Source organism: Lutra lutra, chromosome 1, assembly GCF_902655055.1.
Source record: "Lutra lutra chromosome 1, mLutLut1.2, whole genome shotgun sequence".
NCBI classification, from domain to species: Eukaryota; Metazoa; Chordata; class Mammalia; order Carnivora; family Mustelidae; genus Lutra; species Lutra lutra.
The window spans coordinates 220085357-220102014 of record NC_062278.1 but is presented as its reverse complement, the minus strand read 5'-3'; the positions used below and the strand labels follow the sequence as shown (position 1 = coordinate 220102014).

The following is a 16658-nucleotide window of genomic DNA, read 5'->3' as shown; positions in this document are numbered from 1 at the left end:
AGCCCTCTTAAAGTGACAATCTGGGGACATTTAGGATATCCACAATGTTCTGCAACCATCACCACTACCTACATCCAGAACATTCCATCACCCCAAAAGGAACCCCATTCCCTTAAGCAGTTACTTCCTAGGCTCCTTCCCCCCAGCTCCTGACAACCACTTACCTATTTTGTCTCTATACACTTGCCTGTTCTGAATATTTCATATAAATAGTATAACATGCTCTGTGGTCTGTTGTGTTTGGCTTCTCTCCCTGAGCATAATGTTTCCCTCTTCATCCATATTGTATCAAGAGGGAGCACTTCTTTCCTTTTTTATGGCCAAATAATATTCCATTGGGTGACTATATTACATTTCCTTTAACCAGACGCTGCTTGAACAACATTAGGCACACTACCTCCCATGAGGTAGGAACTATTATTACAATCCATTCTATGGGAGGGGAAACTGAGGGCCAGAGCAGAGCAGGTTCTTGATGGCTGCACAGCTAGTGGGTGGCAGAGCCAGGATTTGAACTGTGGGTAGTTGGCAGCCAGGGTCTGTGTGTTAAGCCATTACCTTATGCCCCTTCCATAGTCTGATACTCAGAGACAATGTGGCCATGTGTGTCCCTCTGTCCTTTCCGCCGGTGGGGAGGGGGGCGCATGTTGAGTTGCAAACAGAAGCAGACCAGTGGTCACCCAGTGAGTCATCTGCAGCCAGGGCTGGGGAGGAGCGGTGAGGGAGGCTTCGATGCTGCGTTATCCAGGGCCTGTTTTTCCTATTGGCACGGAGGGTGGTTGCGTCCCACCAGGGAGGGCGGGGGTCCACCCGGGAGAGAGTTGATTACATCCCGTCCCTTAATGGGTCCTTCAAAAGAGAGCGGCTTCAGTTTCCATGACAACTGGCAGGCAGCATCACAAGGAGATGGCTGAGTTTCCTCCCCTGACCCACATCTGGCTCTGGAATTTATTCCCTTCCGTCCCTGCCTTCCTGGATCCCAGGAGCCCAGCCTGTGCCCAACCGAGAGCAGGGAGGGCATCCCTGTGGATGGTCAGCATCCATGCCTGCAAGTACACTCAGAGTCCCTGCTCTTTGCCCTGCCCCAACTGGATGAGGGAGGGATGGATAGAAGCAGCACAGGCCGAGCACAGGTGCAAAGCAAGGCAGGAGGGACAGGACACAGGGAGGGCATCCCGGGGCTTCTGTGCCATTCCCAGACCCATGTCTAGCCCGCCAAGGAGAGGACAGAAAAAGCTCTGAGATGGAAACTGCTAACGAGGCTGGACAGAGCAAGACCTTTGAACTGACAGTGGCCAGACAGGTCACCGTATATGCTCCTCGGGGTAGAGAAGAGAGATTTAACAGACAGCAGGGAAGGAAATAGTTGGAGAAAAATTCATCCTGGTTCAGACTCGGCAATAAATCCAATTTTGATCACTGAACTATGGTTCTGTAAGAGAATGCCCTTATTCTTAGGAAATGTCCACCAAAGTACTTAAGAGTAAAGCTGGTCAAGACCTCACTCAAGTTGTTCAGAAAACATGCATGTAGGGGCGCCTCTGTGGCTCGGTCATTAAGCCTCTGCCTTCGGCTCAGGTCATGATCCCAGGGTCCTGGGATCGAGCCCCGCATCGGGCTCCCTGCTCAGCAGGGAAGCTGCTTCTCCCTCTCCCACTCCCCCAGCTTGTGCTCCCTCCCTCACTGTCTCTCTCTCTGTCAAAGAGATGAATAAATCTTTTTTAAAAAGTAGACCATATGATAGTATATATGTATACTATTAGAGAAAGATAAAGCAAAAAGTGACAGAAAACCAACAATCGAGGAATCTGGGTCAAGGAGATGCAAAAATACTTTGCCTCTTCTGGCAACTTTTTTAGGAGCTGGAAATCATATCAAAATAAGAAGTTACAGACAACACAAGGGTGGGCTTAACAGGAAAATCAATCCATGTCCTTCGCCACGAATGGACTGGATTCGTGTCAATCCTTCCACGTCATTAACAACCAAAAGAAAACCACACGATCATCTCAATAAATGTAGAAAGAGCATTTAACAAAATCTAGCATCTCTTCTTAATTTTTTTACAGTCTCAGGACAAGAGCAATAGAGGGGAATTTTCTCGACCCAGCAAAGGAGACCTATGAAAACCCACAGTGAACACTATACTTCATGGTACAAAGGGCTAGCAGCCTCCCCCCAAGACTGGGAATAAAACAGGCCTGTCACCTCCCATCATTCCTGCCCAGGTGAGCAGGAAGTTCTAGCCAAGGCAGTGAGAAAAGGAAACAAAGACATCTACTTTGGAAGGAAGTGAAAAAAAAAGTCTTGATCCCTGGATGACATGATTGTGCAGTTTAAATATGTAGAGTTTATTATATACATCAAGTTTAAATTATTATTATACATACCATATATATTATACATATAAAACATATAGGGGCGCCTGGGTGGCTCAGTGAGTTGAACCGCTGCCTTCCGCTCGGGTCGTGGTCTCAGGGTCCTGGGATTGAGCCCTGTATCGGGCTCTCTGCTCAGCGGGGGGCCTGCTTCCCTCTCTCTCTGTCTCTGCCTGCCTCTCTACTTGTGGTCTCTCTCTGTCAGATAAATAAATAAAATCTTAAAAAAAACATATTATATATAATAATATTCTATATACCAAGTTTAATAAAGCTGTTCTTTTTTATTTTTATTTATTTATTTTTAAAGGTTTTATTTATTTATTAGAGAGAGAGAGAGAGAGATTACAAGTAGGCAGAGAGGCAGGCAAAGAGAGAGGGGGAAGCAGGCTCCCTGCTGAGCAGAGAGCCCAATGCAGGGCTCGATCCCAGGACCCTGAGATCATGACCTGAGCCTAAGGCAGAGGCTTAACCCAGTGAGCCACCCAAGTGCCCCAAAGCTGTTCTTTTTTAAATCACAGATACAGGAAAACAGTTGGGCAGCTCCTCAGGAAGTGAAACACAGAATTAGCATGTGATCCAGCAATCCCACACCCAGGTTTATACCCCAAAGAATTGAGAACAGGGATTCAAACTAATCCTTATGCACCAATGTCCATGACAGCACTAGTCACAATAGACAGAAGGTGGAAAGGCCCCACATGTCCATCAACAGATGAACGGATAAACAAAATGTAGTCCATCCTTACACTGGAATATTATTTAGCCGTAAAAATGCAGGAGGCACTGAATCACGATACAATGTAGATGAAGCCTGATGCTCCCGGAGGGCAGCCAGATACAAAAGGCTACAAGGTCCAGGATTGCATTTCATGAATCTTCCAGAACAGGCAAATCCAGAGAAGTCGGGGAGGGACGGCTAATGGGGATGGGGCTTCCTTTTGGACTGATGGAAATATTTTGGAACTAGACAGGGTCATGGTTGCACAACACTGTGAAGGTTCTAAATGCCCCCAAAGCATACATTTCAAGATGGTTATTTCAACGTGCAATTGTATGCTTTAATACAGGAACCTTGTTTCAATTTAAAAAGTTAGAAACAGGGCTGCCTGGGTGGCTCAGTGGGTTAAGCCTCTGCCTTGGGGTGAGGTCATGATCTCAGGGTCCTGGGATCAACCCCCGCATTGGGCTCTCTGCTCAGCAGGGGGCCGAGAGCCTGCTTCCCCCTCTTTCTCTGCCTCTCCCTCTGCCAGGGTTCTTATTCTCTCTCTTTCTCACAAATAAATAAATAAAATCTTTTAAAAAAATAATAAGAAGAAAATAAAAACATCTATAAACTTCTGGACCTCCCTCTCACATTGAATTCCCTTCCCTTGAGAGGGTGGTATCTGGTTCCCTTCCCTCGAAGCAGACCAGACTTGGTGTCTATGTGACTTCCAAGGCTGGGGGATTACCTGCTACAGGCCATCCCCAGATCTGGCCACACTGGGGTTTGGGGCTTCTGCCTTAGAATTCTGGGAGGACACGATGCAGCCCACAGACATCACTAAGCTTGGGGTCATTTGTGAAGCCAGAAGGCAGCTAGAATGATGGGGAACACAACTTCCTGCGACACATCTACCTGGAAAACCCACGTGCATGAGAGAAGCATCTCAGTTTCCTCCTTCCCTCCCCGGCCGGGGACAGTCTATCCATCCCCGGGGCTCCTGCGTCCCTAACCACGCAGGCAGGAGGACTTGAGTGATCACCCTCTGCCAGATTCTGGGCTCTCGAGAAGGGTGTCTGGCTAGTCCGCTGCTCTGTCCCCCGCTTCCAGCTCGTGACCCTGCTCATAGGTGGCCAGGAGAGCAGTAAGCGTGGCGTGACAGATGAACGGAGCCAAGGCTGTGCTCAGCAACAGAAATCTGTCGACTCCCTCCCGGGACACGTTGACACTGTGTCTCAGGAACTAAACGGTGGCAGATTTCCCCCCACGAGCAGGCAGTTCCCTGGGGGAGGGGACAGACATAGTAAACAAACTGTGTGACTTGGGTAGTAATTATAGACATGCAAATTCAAGCCCGGAGATACATTTAAGGCTGTTCCAGTCCCTGTGGCCGCATCACCAGCTACCCCGGAACACACGTGCTGAAAATAATCATCCTTTTCTCCTATCTCATGGATTCTGCAGGTGAGGGATTCAGGCAGACCTCAGCTGGGGGTGAGGGGAGGTGATTCTTCCTTTATGCATGGGTAGGGACAGCTAGTGGATGGCTGGTCTGGAAGGGGGTGGGAGGGGCGCCTGGGTGGCTCAGATGGTTAGGCATGTGCCTTTGGCTTGGGTCCTGATCCCAGGGTCCTGGGACGGAGCCCTGCATCGTCCTGCTCCATGGGGAGCCTGCTTCTCCTCCCTCTCCCTGCAGCTCCCCCTGCTTGTGCTCTCTCACTCTCTCTCTGTCTCAAATAAATAAATAAAATCTATAAATGGAAGTGGGGTGGGAGAAGCCAGGCCTTAGGACACACCAACCCTGCAGATACCTTGATCTTGACTTCCAGCTTCCAGAACACATTCCGGTAGCAAGCGCCCCTCCCACCCACCCTCGCCCCTCGCCCCCCGCCCCCATCTATGATATTTTGTTACGGCAGTCTATCTGGGTAGCTTATAAACTGCAGATATCTATTTCTTACAGTTTGTGAGGCTGGGAAGTCCAAAATCAGCATGGTGAGTGGATGGCCGACTTCTCCCTGTGCGCCCTCACCCGGAGCAAGGGGCAGGGAGCTCTGTGGGGCCTCCCCTAAGGGCGCTCACCGCATTCATGGAGGTCCCGGCCCCTTGACCTAAGCCCCTCCCAGAGGCCCCACCTCCTAATACCATTGCCTTTACACAAGTTCAGGTTAGGAATTCAGCACCTGAATGGGGGGAGGGGGACGCTCAGCCAGTCACACAGAACTAGCAAATGAATATGGTTATTTATATAACTTCTCACCGGCCTCTCCCACTTACACCAGATTCTGGAGTTAGGAGGTTTTTATTTTTATTTTATTTTATTATTATTATTATTATTATTACTACTACTATTTTCTGCCAGCTCTATCCCAGCTCCTAAAACCAGTGCCTGACACCTGGTCACCTCATGAAGTATTTACGGAATGAATGAATCCGCCTAACCTTTGGCTTTTACGATTTGAGATCTAATACATTTATTTTCGCGATTTTTCTGAACGTTTAAAATACTTTCGCCTTACAAAGATTTTAAGGCGCTCTCGGATGAAAGCCCCCCAGCTGGGGTTTGGCGCGCCCTACCGGTCTCCGTGGCCTCTGTGGCCCTTGGTGCACCCGGAGCGCGGCCTCGCGCAGGTGGCCGGATCCCGCGCGTGGCGGCAGCGTGGGGCGCTAACCGAGCGCACCTGGACCCGCGGAGCGCACCTGGCCGAGCGCCCCAGGTGTGCCCGCGCACGGCGGCCCGACGTTTGCAGCCAGCTGGGCCAGGCTCGGGGGCGGGGGGCGAGGGTGGGGAGCAGGTAGAGGGACAACAGGCTCCCCCGACGCGGAGGGCTTGGGGAAGAGGCAGTCGCCCGGCCTGGGCCACAGTCACCGCCCAACAGTGGCCCCTATCCTGTCTCCCCGTGGCTGCCTCCCCCGAAGCTGAGGGCAGTAGCCAAAAACCAGAATGGAAGAGAAGGTGGAATGCGCTAGCTCCAGGGTATCAGCCACCGTTCTCAGGCAGGGTGGTGGCGCGGTTAAGATGAGCTTCCTGGAACGATCCTTTTATCCATTCGACATGAAGGGTGGACGGCCTGCTGTGTGCCAGGCACTGTTCTAGAAACACACGGCATTGAGCCCCATCAGACAGAAATCGCAGACACTGCAATGGGCAGACTGAGAATAACCTGTGACATATATAAATTATGGAGTAGGTTAGGATGCACAGTGGTGGGGTGACTTGGGAGGGAGACAGAGCAAAATCCGGGGGGTCTTAGGGGGAAGGGTTGCTGATTTTTATCATCAGCCTATTTCCAGACCATAGATACTTCCACCACGGATGACCTCCAGTTTGGGGGGTGGGGTGGAGGGTTGTGGAGTCACAGAGCAGGAAATTGGGGGGCATGTGCAGGGTCACACCATCACCTAGCATTTCCACCGTGTAAAGGCGGGAGGGACAAACCACCTGGAGGGTATGGTTAATGGCAATGTCTATTAATGAGGAGGGGGTGCGGGTCTACATTGATGACCTTCCTTTTGTCAACTTTTAGGTACCTTTAAGTTCTTTTTCAATACTGGCTGAGTTTAACATCTAGTTGTCAAAAATCCTGAAAAGGTAACAATCAGCTCTTGTCCGCCTGTATGCGGGGGCTGGAGCCCGGCCTGGAGGGAAGCCTGAGGTCCTCATCCACTGCTGGGAGCAGGGGCCAGCGAACTCAGAAGTTGCTGTGGGCATGTCTTTACTCTGCTCTAGGGCAGAGCACAGCTCGGGGAGCTCCAGGACCTGGGGTCCCATGCCCAGATTATGTTCTCTGTCTTCTCTCTGGAGGCTAGATGAGTCCAAGGTCGGTTTTCCCACTTCCTGGATCCCCCCCCCAATTCCTTTGTTGTCTTGCCCTGTTGGTTACCCTCAATCTCAGACTTCAGCCCTTCCTTCCTTGGCCTCTGGTTTTCCCCTAAGAGCGGGTGAGTTAGGATGCATCCCCAACGTGGGTCAGAAAATCCAGAATTGTGGTGATTTAAAGAAGATGGAATCTGGAATGTGGCTGGACCACGAGCGCGCGCGGGACACTCAGTGAGAGAACCAATCACAAGAGGCCACGTGGTGTGTGATTCCATCATGTGAATGTCCAGAACAGGCACCTCCACAGACAGGAAGTGGGTTACGACATCCTGAACACCTGCCACAATGTGGAGGGACCCTGAGGACACGGGGCTCAGTGAGAGCAGCACAGAAGGGGACACCCTGCAGGACCGCACTCCCAGGAGGGCCCCAGAGGAGTCCCGTCCACACAGACAGAGAGGAGAGGGTGGGAGTCAAGGCTGGGGTACGGGGTGGGGAGTCTGTGCTTCATGGGGACAGAGTCTCCCTTTGGGGAGATGGAAAGTTCTAGAAACTGAGGGTGGGGGTGGTCCCATGACAGTGTGAGTGTGCTTCCTGCCGCTGAGCTGTGCAGTTAAAAATGGTCAAAAAGTTAATGTTATGTATATTTTGCTCCAATTTTTAAAAATAAAGAAAAGAAAACACAGAGGTTTTTGGCTACAAGTATGCAGCCAGTGGGTGTTCTGAGAACAGGGAAAATTACCTACATAAATCCCAGTGTATTTCCACACTATGGAATACTAGACTAGACTAAAAATACTGCGGGAAAATCTACGTTATTTGAATATCAGCTGTGTGGAGGCACAGATTTTTGTCTTGTTCACTGTCATACAACGGAAAGGCGTGAGCGCCTGACCAATGCCCACCAGCAGGAGGTGCCTACATAAAATGCGGGACCTGTTGAATAAAGGGTAAAACCTTCAAGCTCTAAGGCTAAGCGCAAAAAAGCAGGTAAGGTGACACCGCATTTTCTTGATCTCCCAAAAGACCACTTTTCCATCTTTTATTGTTTCAGGAATCAGGAAAAAAACCTAACTGTTTCACTTAAAGCCATGAGTTTGTTTAGCCTGGCATGGGGCGCTTTTGGGTTTTATGGGTGTTTTTTTTGTTTTGTTTTGTTTTTCTTTTCTTTTTTTTTTAAGATTTTATTTATTTATTTGACAGAGATAGATCACAAGTAGGCAGAGAGGCAGGCAGAGAGAGAGAGAGAGAGGGAAGCAGGCTCCCTGCTGAGCAGAGAGCCCTATGCGGACTCGATCCCAGGAAACCTGAGATCAACACCTGACCCAAAGGCAGCGGCTTAACCCACTGAGCCACCCAGGCGCCCCCTTGGTTTTGTTTTTCATTTCTTTTTTCTTTCTTTCTTCTTCTTCTTCTTTTTTTTTTTTTTTGGACAGACAGAACACAGCAAGAGGAAGAGTGGGAGAGGGAGAAGCAGGCATCCTCCTGAACAGGGAGCCTGATGTGGGGCTGGATCCCAGGACCCTGAGATCATGACCTGAGCCGAAGGCAGAGGCTTAAGGACTGAGCCACCCAGGCGCCCCCAAGTTGTTGTTTTCAACAACTAATGGCAATTAAGAGTGAAGGAAATTCAGACTTGAGCACTGAACAGAGGAAAGAAACGTTTATAGGTCTGGGTGTCTCCGTTGGCAGAGCATGCAACTCTTGATCTCAAGGTGATGAGTTTGATCCCCGTGTTAGGTGTAGATATTATCTAAATAAAACCTTAAAAAGAAAAAGAAATGTATGTTTGTAGATCAATCACAGTTTTGTTTCTGGCTAGGGGATGCGGTAAAGAAAGGGTTTTCACAGTTTTTCTCTCTCATTGGCTTGTCTGCATCTCCTGACTTGCTTTTGCTTTTTGTTTTCTGGGAGATCTTTTTGGTTTTTTTTTGTTTTGTTTTGTTTTGTTTTCTGTAGAGAATATATAGCATTTATGCAACAAGAAAGACTAAAGAAACTAAGTTCAGTCAATGGCATAAAAGATATCCCAGCTTTCTGGGACCTACGATGCTGTGACTAAGGGCACAGGTTCTGTCTGGAGCTGGAGGAGCTGGGTTCTAATCCCTGTCCCACCACTTGTGAACCCAGGGACATTCATAGCTGCTTTTGCCTCTAGCCCCCATATTTACACTTGTTCCCATCTCTAGAAGAAACTCACCCTACTGTGCCTGTGCAAGGCATTCTGTCCTCACCTCTCCCTCCTGGGAGCTTTGATATCTTTTCCCTCCTTTTTGTGCCACAAGTCAGAAATTCCATTAACAGACCCTGAACCGCAGGATGCCATGTTGGAGAGTGCTGTGTGCTGAATGTTTGTGTCTCTTAAATCTGTATGTGAAGCCCTGACACCAATGGGATGGCTCCTGGAGGTGGGACCTTTGAGAGGCAGTCAGGGTTAGATGAGGTCACGAGGGTGGGGCCCCCATGGTGGGATTAGTGTCCCCCTGATCAGGGGACAAAGAGACCAGAGCCCTCTCTCCTTCATAGGAGCACACAGTGAGAAGGTGGCATCCCCAACCCAGGAAAAGCGCTCTCCCTGAACCCGGCCACGCTGGCGCCCTGATCACCAACTTCTAGCCAGCAAAACTGTGGGAAATAAATGTTTGTCGTTCTAGCCACTGGGGTGGTTAATTTTATGTGTCATCTTGGCTGGGCTACAACAAGATGCCAAGATCGCAGGTAATACACTCTTCTGGGCACGTCTCTGAGGGCGTCTCTGGAAGAGATGAGCATTGGACTCAGCAGACTGAGTGAACAAGATGCCCTCACCCATGAGGGTGGGCCACATCTAATCTGTTGAGGGTCTGGATAGAATGAAAAGGTGGAGGGAGGGAGAATTCACTTTCCCTGCTGGAGCTGGGACATTTCTATCTCCCGCTCTCAGGTGTCAGAGCTCCTGGTTCTCGGGCTTTTGGCCTCAGACCAAATCACACCACTATCTCTCCCGGGCCTCCAATTTGCAGATGCCAATCAGAGGGCTTCTTGGCCTCCATAATTTTTTGACCCAATTCTGTGTGTGTGTGTGTATGTGTGTGTGTACACGTGCACACGTGTGTGTAGGACATATATCCTTGGGTTCTACTTCTCTAACACAGCCACCCTGTCTGTGGGATTTGTTATAGTAGCCTGAGCTGACTCAGAGCATTTCCCTAAGATTCCAGAAGAACATCATGGCGCCAGGGAGGACACCCAGGGAGCACCAAGTCAGGGACTCATACAGGAAGCCTTGGAATCTCAGCTGATACCTGAAGAAGGACCATTTGGTAGCCAAGGATATAAGGCGTGGAACAGTGTTTCAGGAAGGGGGAACAGCACCTGCAAAACTCGGGAGGTGTGAGAGAACACCATAGTTTCCTTGAACCCTCCCGAACATGCCAACATGCTTCGTCTTTTCCATTATTCTCAATAATCTTGGGGCAGGCAGCAGCAAAGTCAGGCGGGGGAGTGTTGGGTGAAAGGTCTGACTTGGGAGTGGGGTTCACAATTCCTGGATGTTGACCTGTGTGTGCCGTCACCCTGCTCCCCAGCCTCAGGAGGGCCCCACGAGGGGTCTGATGCTCTGTCGTCACCATTGGGAAATTCTTAATCAATTTGGGACAGTGGAAATTCTCAAAGCCCACAACCCCAGAGGTTTTACTCACAGGGATATTGAAGAACTCCTGGGTCAGATGACCAAGGGCTTAGGCAATCTAAAGCAAGTTCAGATTTTGTATTTAGGGTGTCGAGGGTTGAAGGAAAGAAAATGAAACGTTCGATTAAATCCATGAGTGAGTAAATAAATGTATGTGTGCATATGAATGACGGAGAAGTGAAGGAGCGCGAGAGCGGGAGATAGACCCTTGGAGCCAATTGTGCTCCCTGCGCCCCTAATGTCCGGGCGCCGCCGGCTTTCCCGCCTCTCGCGAGCGCCCCCTGCCGACCAGAGGCTCGGCCACGCCAAACCCAGATCAGACCCGGCCTTGTGGCCGGCTTAGCCCTCCTTCTCGCTCCTGATTGGCTCCGAGTTGCTCGCGATGCGTTACGGGGAGTGTAGTCTCTCCGCCCGCGTCTGCGCTTCCTGTGGCCCGGAGGCCTGAAGGAGTTACAGGAAGTACGTAGCCCAACTTGCCCGGGTTCCAGAAGTCATCGTAATGGCATTACGCGACGGGAATTGTAGTCCACCCGTGGGCAGTCTCCGCCTCAGTTCTCCAGGTCGGAACAACAATTCCCACCATGCACCGTGGTCCCAGTTCGCAGGGGCAGGTGCGCGTCCTTCTAGGAGTGGTAGTCTTGGCCCTCTCCGTTCTTCTTCTGTTCTGCGGAGGAGGCCGGCCCCCAGGACTACATTTCCCTGCACACCCGCCGCCCTCCCCGACGCCGCGCCGGGCCGCGGCAGCCATTTTGTTCCGCCAGACGGGCCCCTAAGATGGCGGTGGGGGAGACGGTGAAGGTTGCCGCCTGCCCCTCCGGTCGCTAGCCCGCGCTCTCCGCGTCCCCCGGCGGCCGGCCCATGGCCTGGCGGAAGCCCGGACCATGGACCTGCGCACCGCCGTGTACAACGCCGCCCGCGACGGCAAGCTGCAGCTGCTCCAGAAGCTGCTCAGCGGCCGGAGCCGGGAGGAGCTGGACGAGTTGACGGGCGAGGTGCCCGGCGGGGGGACGCCGCTGCTCATCGCCGCCCGCTACGGCCACCTGGACGTGGTCGAGTACCTGGTGGACCGGTGCGGCGCGAGCGTGGAGGCGGGCGGCTCGGTGCACTTCGACGGGGAGACGATCGAGGGCGCGCCGCCGCTGTGGGCCGCCTCGGCCGCCGGTCACCTGGACGTGGTGCGCAGCCTGCTGCGCCGCGGGGCCTCCGTGAACCGCACCACGCGCACCAACTCGACGCCCCTGCGCGCCGCCTGCTTCGACGGGCACCTGGAGGTGGTGCGCTACCTTGTGGGTGAGCACCAGGCTGACCTGGAGGTGGCCAACCGGCACGGCCACACGTGCCTCATGATCTCCTGCTACAAGGGCCACCGCGAGATCGCCCGCTACCTGCTGGAGCAGGGCGCGCAGGTGAACCGGCGCAGCGCCAAGGGCAACACGGCCCTGCACGACTGCGCCGAGTCCGGCAGCCTGGAGATCCTGCAGCTGCTGCTGGGCTGCAACGCCCGCATGGAGCGCGACGGCTACGGCATGACCCCGCTGCTGGCGGCCAGCGTCACGGGCCACACCAACATCGTGGAGTACCTCATCCAGGAGCAGCCCGCCGGCGAGGAGGGGCCGCCGGGGCTGTCCGGGGAGGCCTCGGCCGCCGCCGGCTCCCCGGGAAGCGCGCCGCCGCAGGGGGCCCGCTGCTGCCGCCCCGCCCCCGAGGAGCCGCTTAGCGATTCTTACGAGAGCTGCTGCCCCACCAGCCGCGAGGCCGCCGTGGAAGCCCTGGAGTTGCTGGGAGCCACGTACGTGGACAAGAAGCGGGACCTGCTCGGGGCCCTGAAGCACTGGAGACGGGCTATGGAGCTGCGGCACCAGGGCGGCGCGTACCTGCCCAAGCCCGAGCCCCCGCAGCTGGTGCTGGCCTACGACTGCTCCAGGGAGGTGACCACCGCCGAGGAGCTGGAGGCGCTGATCACGGACCCCGACGAGATGCGCATGCAGGCCCTGCTGATCCGCGAGCGCATCCTGGGCCCCTCTCACCCGGACACCTCCTACTACATCCGCTACCGGGGTGCGGTGTACGCGGACTCGGGCAATTTCGAGCGCTGCATCCGCCTGTGGAAGTACGCCCTGGACATGCAGCAGAGCAGCCTGGAGCCCCTGAGCCCCATGACCGCCAGCAGCTTCCTGTCCTTCGCCGAGCTCTTCTCCTACGTGCTGCAGGACCGGGCGGCCAAGGGCAACCTGGGCACCCAGATCGGCTTTGCAGATCTCATGGGGGTGCTGTGCAAGGGCGTGCGCGAGGTGGAGCGGGCGCTGCAGCTGCCCAAGGAGCCGGGGGACTCAGCGCAGTTCACCAAGGCCCTGGCCATCATCCTGCACCTGCTCTACCTGCTGGAGAAGGTGGAGTGCACGGCCGAGCAGGAGCGCCTCAAGCACCAGACCGTGTACCGGCTGCTCAAGTGCGCCCCCCGCGGCGAGAACGGCTTCACGCCCCTGCACATGGCGGCGGACAAGGACACCACCAATGTGGGCCGCTACCCGGTGGGCCGGTTCCCCTCCCTGCAGGTGGTCAGGGTGCTGCTCGACTGCGGGGCGGACCCGGACAGCCGGGACTTTGACAACAACACCCCGCTGCACATAGCGGCCCAGAACAACTGCCCCGGGGTCATGAACGCCCTCATCGAGGCGGGTGCCCACATGGATGCCACCAATGCCTTCAAGAAGACCGCCTACGAGCTGCTGGACGAGAAGCTCCTGGCCAGGAGCACCATCCAGCCTTTCAACTACATCTCCCTGCAGTGCCTTGCCGCCCGCGCCCTGGACAAGAACAAGATTCCCTACAAGGGCTTCATTCCCGAGGAGCTGGAGGCCTTCATCGAGCTGCACTGATGGCGCCTGGAGAGAGGAGCATCCGGGAGGCCCGTGGCCACGCGTGCACTCCCCGTCTCTTCCTGAGCCCTTGGGTGGCGGGGAGGGGAGAGGAACTAGCAGCTTGTCGGCGCTCACAGCCTTCAGGGTCGCGTGCTCGAGGAGATGCCTGCTGTTCCCCTCGCCCCGTCTGCCTGGGTCCCAGAGGGTTTTGCCTCTTTGCCTGGAGGCAGAGGAATGGAAGCTTTTGCCTCTTTCCCTCCAGCAACTGGAAGAAGCTGCGGATCGGGCTTCTCCGCCTCTACCCTCTGCGTCGCCGGAGAAACCCAGCCCCTAAACGCAGCGTCAGGACTGGGGGCCCTTCAGGTCGAAAGTTGGAGATTGGAGAAGTGAGACCGACTGTCCCTTCTTCCAGCAGCACCCCTGCACCCCGCACCCTGCTTCCTGCCCCCGGGTGCGGCTTCTGATGCTTTGCTGTTCTGGTTCGCAAGTGAGCAAGTTACACGCGGGGCACCGGAGTCCCGAGGTTTCGCTGCCGTTTTTTTTTTTTTTTTTTTTTTCTTTTTTAAAGAATGTGTGGTCAGATTGAAGAAGTTCGTTCCACACGGGGAGTTCCTGTGGTGCCCGAGATGTCCAGGCGGTCGGGAGTGAGCCTCGCGGCTCGCAGGGGTGAGGCAGGTGGACGTCCGCAGTGTCAGCCCCAGCGTGAGCGTTTTTTAAAGCTTCACTCGTTTGCCTTCTGCTTGGGCTTCCCGACGTGGCGTTGATAGCCAGAGAGGCGTTTCCAGGCCGGCGTCTGTCCCCTGCTCGGGGAGAAGGAGCGTGGCCGGCTCGGGTGCGGTTCCCCCGGGTTCTGCGTTCAGACTCGGCGGCCGCCGCAGCCCCGCACACACCGACCGTGGCGGCTCGAGCCATTTTCTCTCTCTCTCTCTCTCTCTCTTTTTTTTTCTTTTTCTTTTTCTTTTTTTCTTTTTTTAGCTGCTTGAAAGCCTGAGTCCAGGCGTTCCCGAGCAGATTCCAAGGACGCTGTCGAGCCAGCAGACGGCGGATGTCCACGAGCTGGGAGCTACGGGGTCTTGGTTTCCCATCACTCAGGGTCTCTCGCGCCCCGGCAGGCCGCTGTAGAGCAGGGGACAGTCGAAGGGGACAGAAGCAGCTGCCCCGGCCCCGGAGGAGGGTCACACCCGGGAGAGGGGGGTTCCTATCCCGCAGTCTGGGTGGGGGGCGGCAGCAACATGCCCCCCACGCCCATCATCGCAGGCTCCCCGGGGGGCCTGCCCGCCCCCCCCCCACCCCAGGAAGCTCGGCCTCGTTTGGATTTGCAGTGTGAGTTAGGACGTTATTTATTTTCAGGGCCGGGTCTGATCTTCTGTCGAGGCAGGAGACAGTCACTGGCCCTTGAAAGCACGGAATAAAGCAATGAGGCAGTTGACCTTGTGTCTGCGCCCATGTTTCTGTCCTGCGGGGGGGGGGGGGGGTCGCCGGCCGCTGCGGAGTGCAGAGCCCCGTGGGGTGGGTTCGTGGAGACCCCAGGCCCCCCAAGCCACTGTTTCTCACCGGGGGCGTTTGGAGGGGTGTCCTGGGGCCACCGGGTCTGATTTCCCCAGGGAAATGGCCTGTCCTACACATGGGCAAGACAGGAGAGCCACTGACATAACACCGAACCCCTGCCTTGTGGCTGGGCAGGCACAGAAGAGGTGGCGTGTCCCTCCCGAGGCGGGGGAGGGCTCAGGGAGCGGGGGCACCCAGGAGGCCACGGGGGAGCTCGGCGGGTTTCCTGGAGCCGGTTCTGGCTTGGGGAGGGGAATCAGGGTCTCTCCACGTCAGCCCAGTGCAAGCCCTGCTGTGTGGCCTTGGACAGCGGGACACCGCACACCTGGGGAAGGCTCGGCCTCTGTCTCCTGGCCTCACGGGGTCCTGCCCACTCGGGACAGCGAGCACCCGCGGCGCTGCAGTGTGAATACATCGTTGTCTTGAAGGAGTGGCCATTGAATCAGCAGGTGCTCGAGTGGCCTAGGGAGACATGGCACCGGCCAGAGCATGTGCTGTGCCCTTGCTGGATGCCAGGCTCCATCCGTGAGCTGCTCAGGGCAGCTCTGGAAAGTCGGTGTTCTTCTCCCTGTTTTGCAAGTTGGGGACGTGGGCTATGGCGTGTTCCAAGACCTGCCACAGAGGAAACTGTCCCCTGCCCCGGGCCACATGTTTTTTTTTTCCGAGCTTAGACATGAGAACTGTGACTTCAAACCAAGGCTCATGCAGGCCCCTCAGAGTTCAGGGGGGTGTCACCACGCAGCGACCCACAAGATGCAGGGCAGCTCTCTTGCTCCCCTCAGCCCCAACCAGTCACAGTGGGCCGGGAGCCCGGTGTGCGCACTGCTCCACCCCGTGTCCCCAAACCTCTGCAGTCTGAGTGAAGGCGGGGCTGCGTGAAATGCAGGGACAGGTGCCACGGCTGCCAGGCCACAGGGGAGGCAGGGGAGCCCAGGAGCTGAGTGGCTGGGAGCTCAGGGGAAGGGGTGGGAGGGGTCCCCTGCCCGTGGGAGCTGCTTCCTGTCCCCCCCCCCCCCCGAGCTTGGGTTCTACCCACTTGGCCAGCTGCTCGGTGGGTCCCTGTCTCAGACTTCCGGAGCCCCACAAGGTGTCAGTCACGGCTGGGTCCTGGGAGCCCATGTGCTGAGGGGGGAGATGGGCGGGTGGATTCACAGGGGCACGTCTCTCCCCTTGGAAGTCCAGGGCCTCTAGCCTGGGCCCCGCTCGCCTCCGGGCCGCCACCCTTACAGGATTCCAGGACTGTCATCTGAGCGGTGTTTACAGGGAGGGGAGCGGAGCATCCCGGCCCCGGGTTAAAGATAGCCCGGCTCAGAATCACGTCACAGGCTGGAAAGGGGAGGTGACCAGTCCCTGGGAACACGGGCACTCAGGGCCGGCCCAGCAGGGCGCTGACGCCGTTGTCCTGGAGCGAGTCCTGTCCTGTGGATTCCTGCGGGGAACTCAGCAGGGACTGGACAAGGAGCCCGTTGCACCGACTGGTGACCACGAGCATTCGGCGACACCAGCCCGGATCTGGGCGCCGCCAGCAGCACTCCTGCAGAGGGAGGCGGTTTCCCTCCCGGACCCCTGCACCTGTGCTTCCTGTAAGCTGCAGGAGAGACATTGAACGTGCCTTGGGTGGGACATTTGAGACCCCCCAGTGCAACCTGTCCCCCTGCCCGAGGCCTTCGTGTCC

The 16658-nt window shown here is 55.4% G+C and overlaps 1 protein-coding gene across 1 annotated transcript; it reads left to right on the top strand.

Moving 5' to 3' along the window:
* Positions 1 to 11330: 11330 nt before the first annotated feature.
* On the top strand, positions 11331 to 14864 carry FEM1A (fem-1 homolog A). Its single transcript, XM_047709190.1, has one exon. It carries the CDS (start codon positions 11456 to 11458, stop codon positions 13451 to 13453), a length of 1998 nt encoding a protein of 665 aa, XP_047565146.1. The 5' UTR covers positions 11331 to 11455; the 3' UTR covers positions 13454 to 14864.
* The last annotated feature ends 1794 nt before the right edge of the window (positions 14865 to 16658 follow it).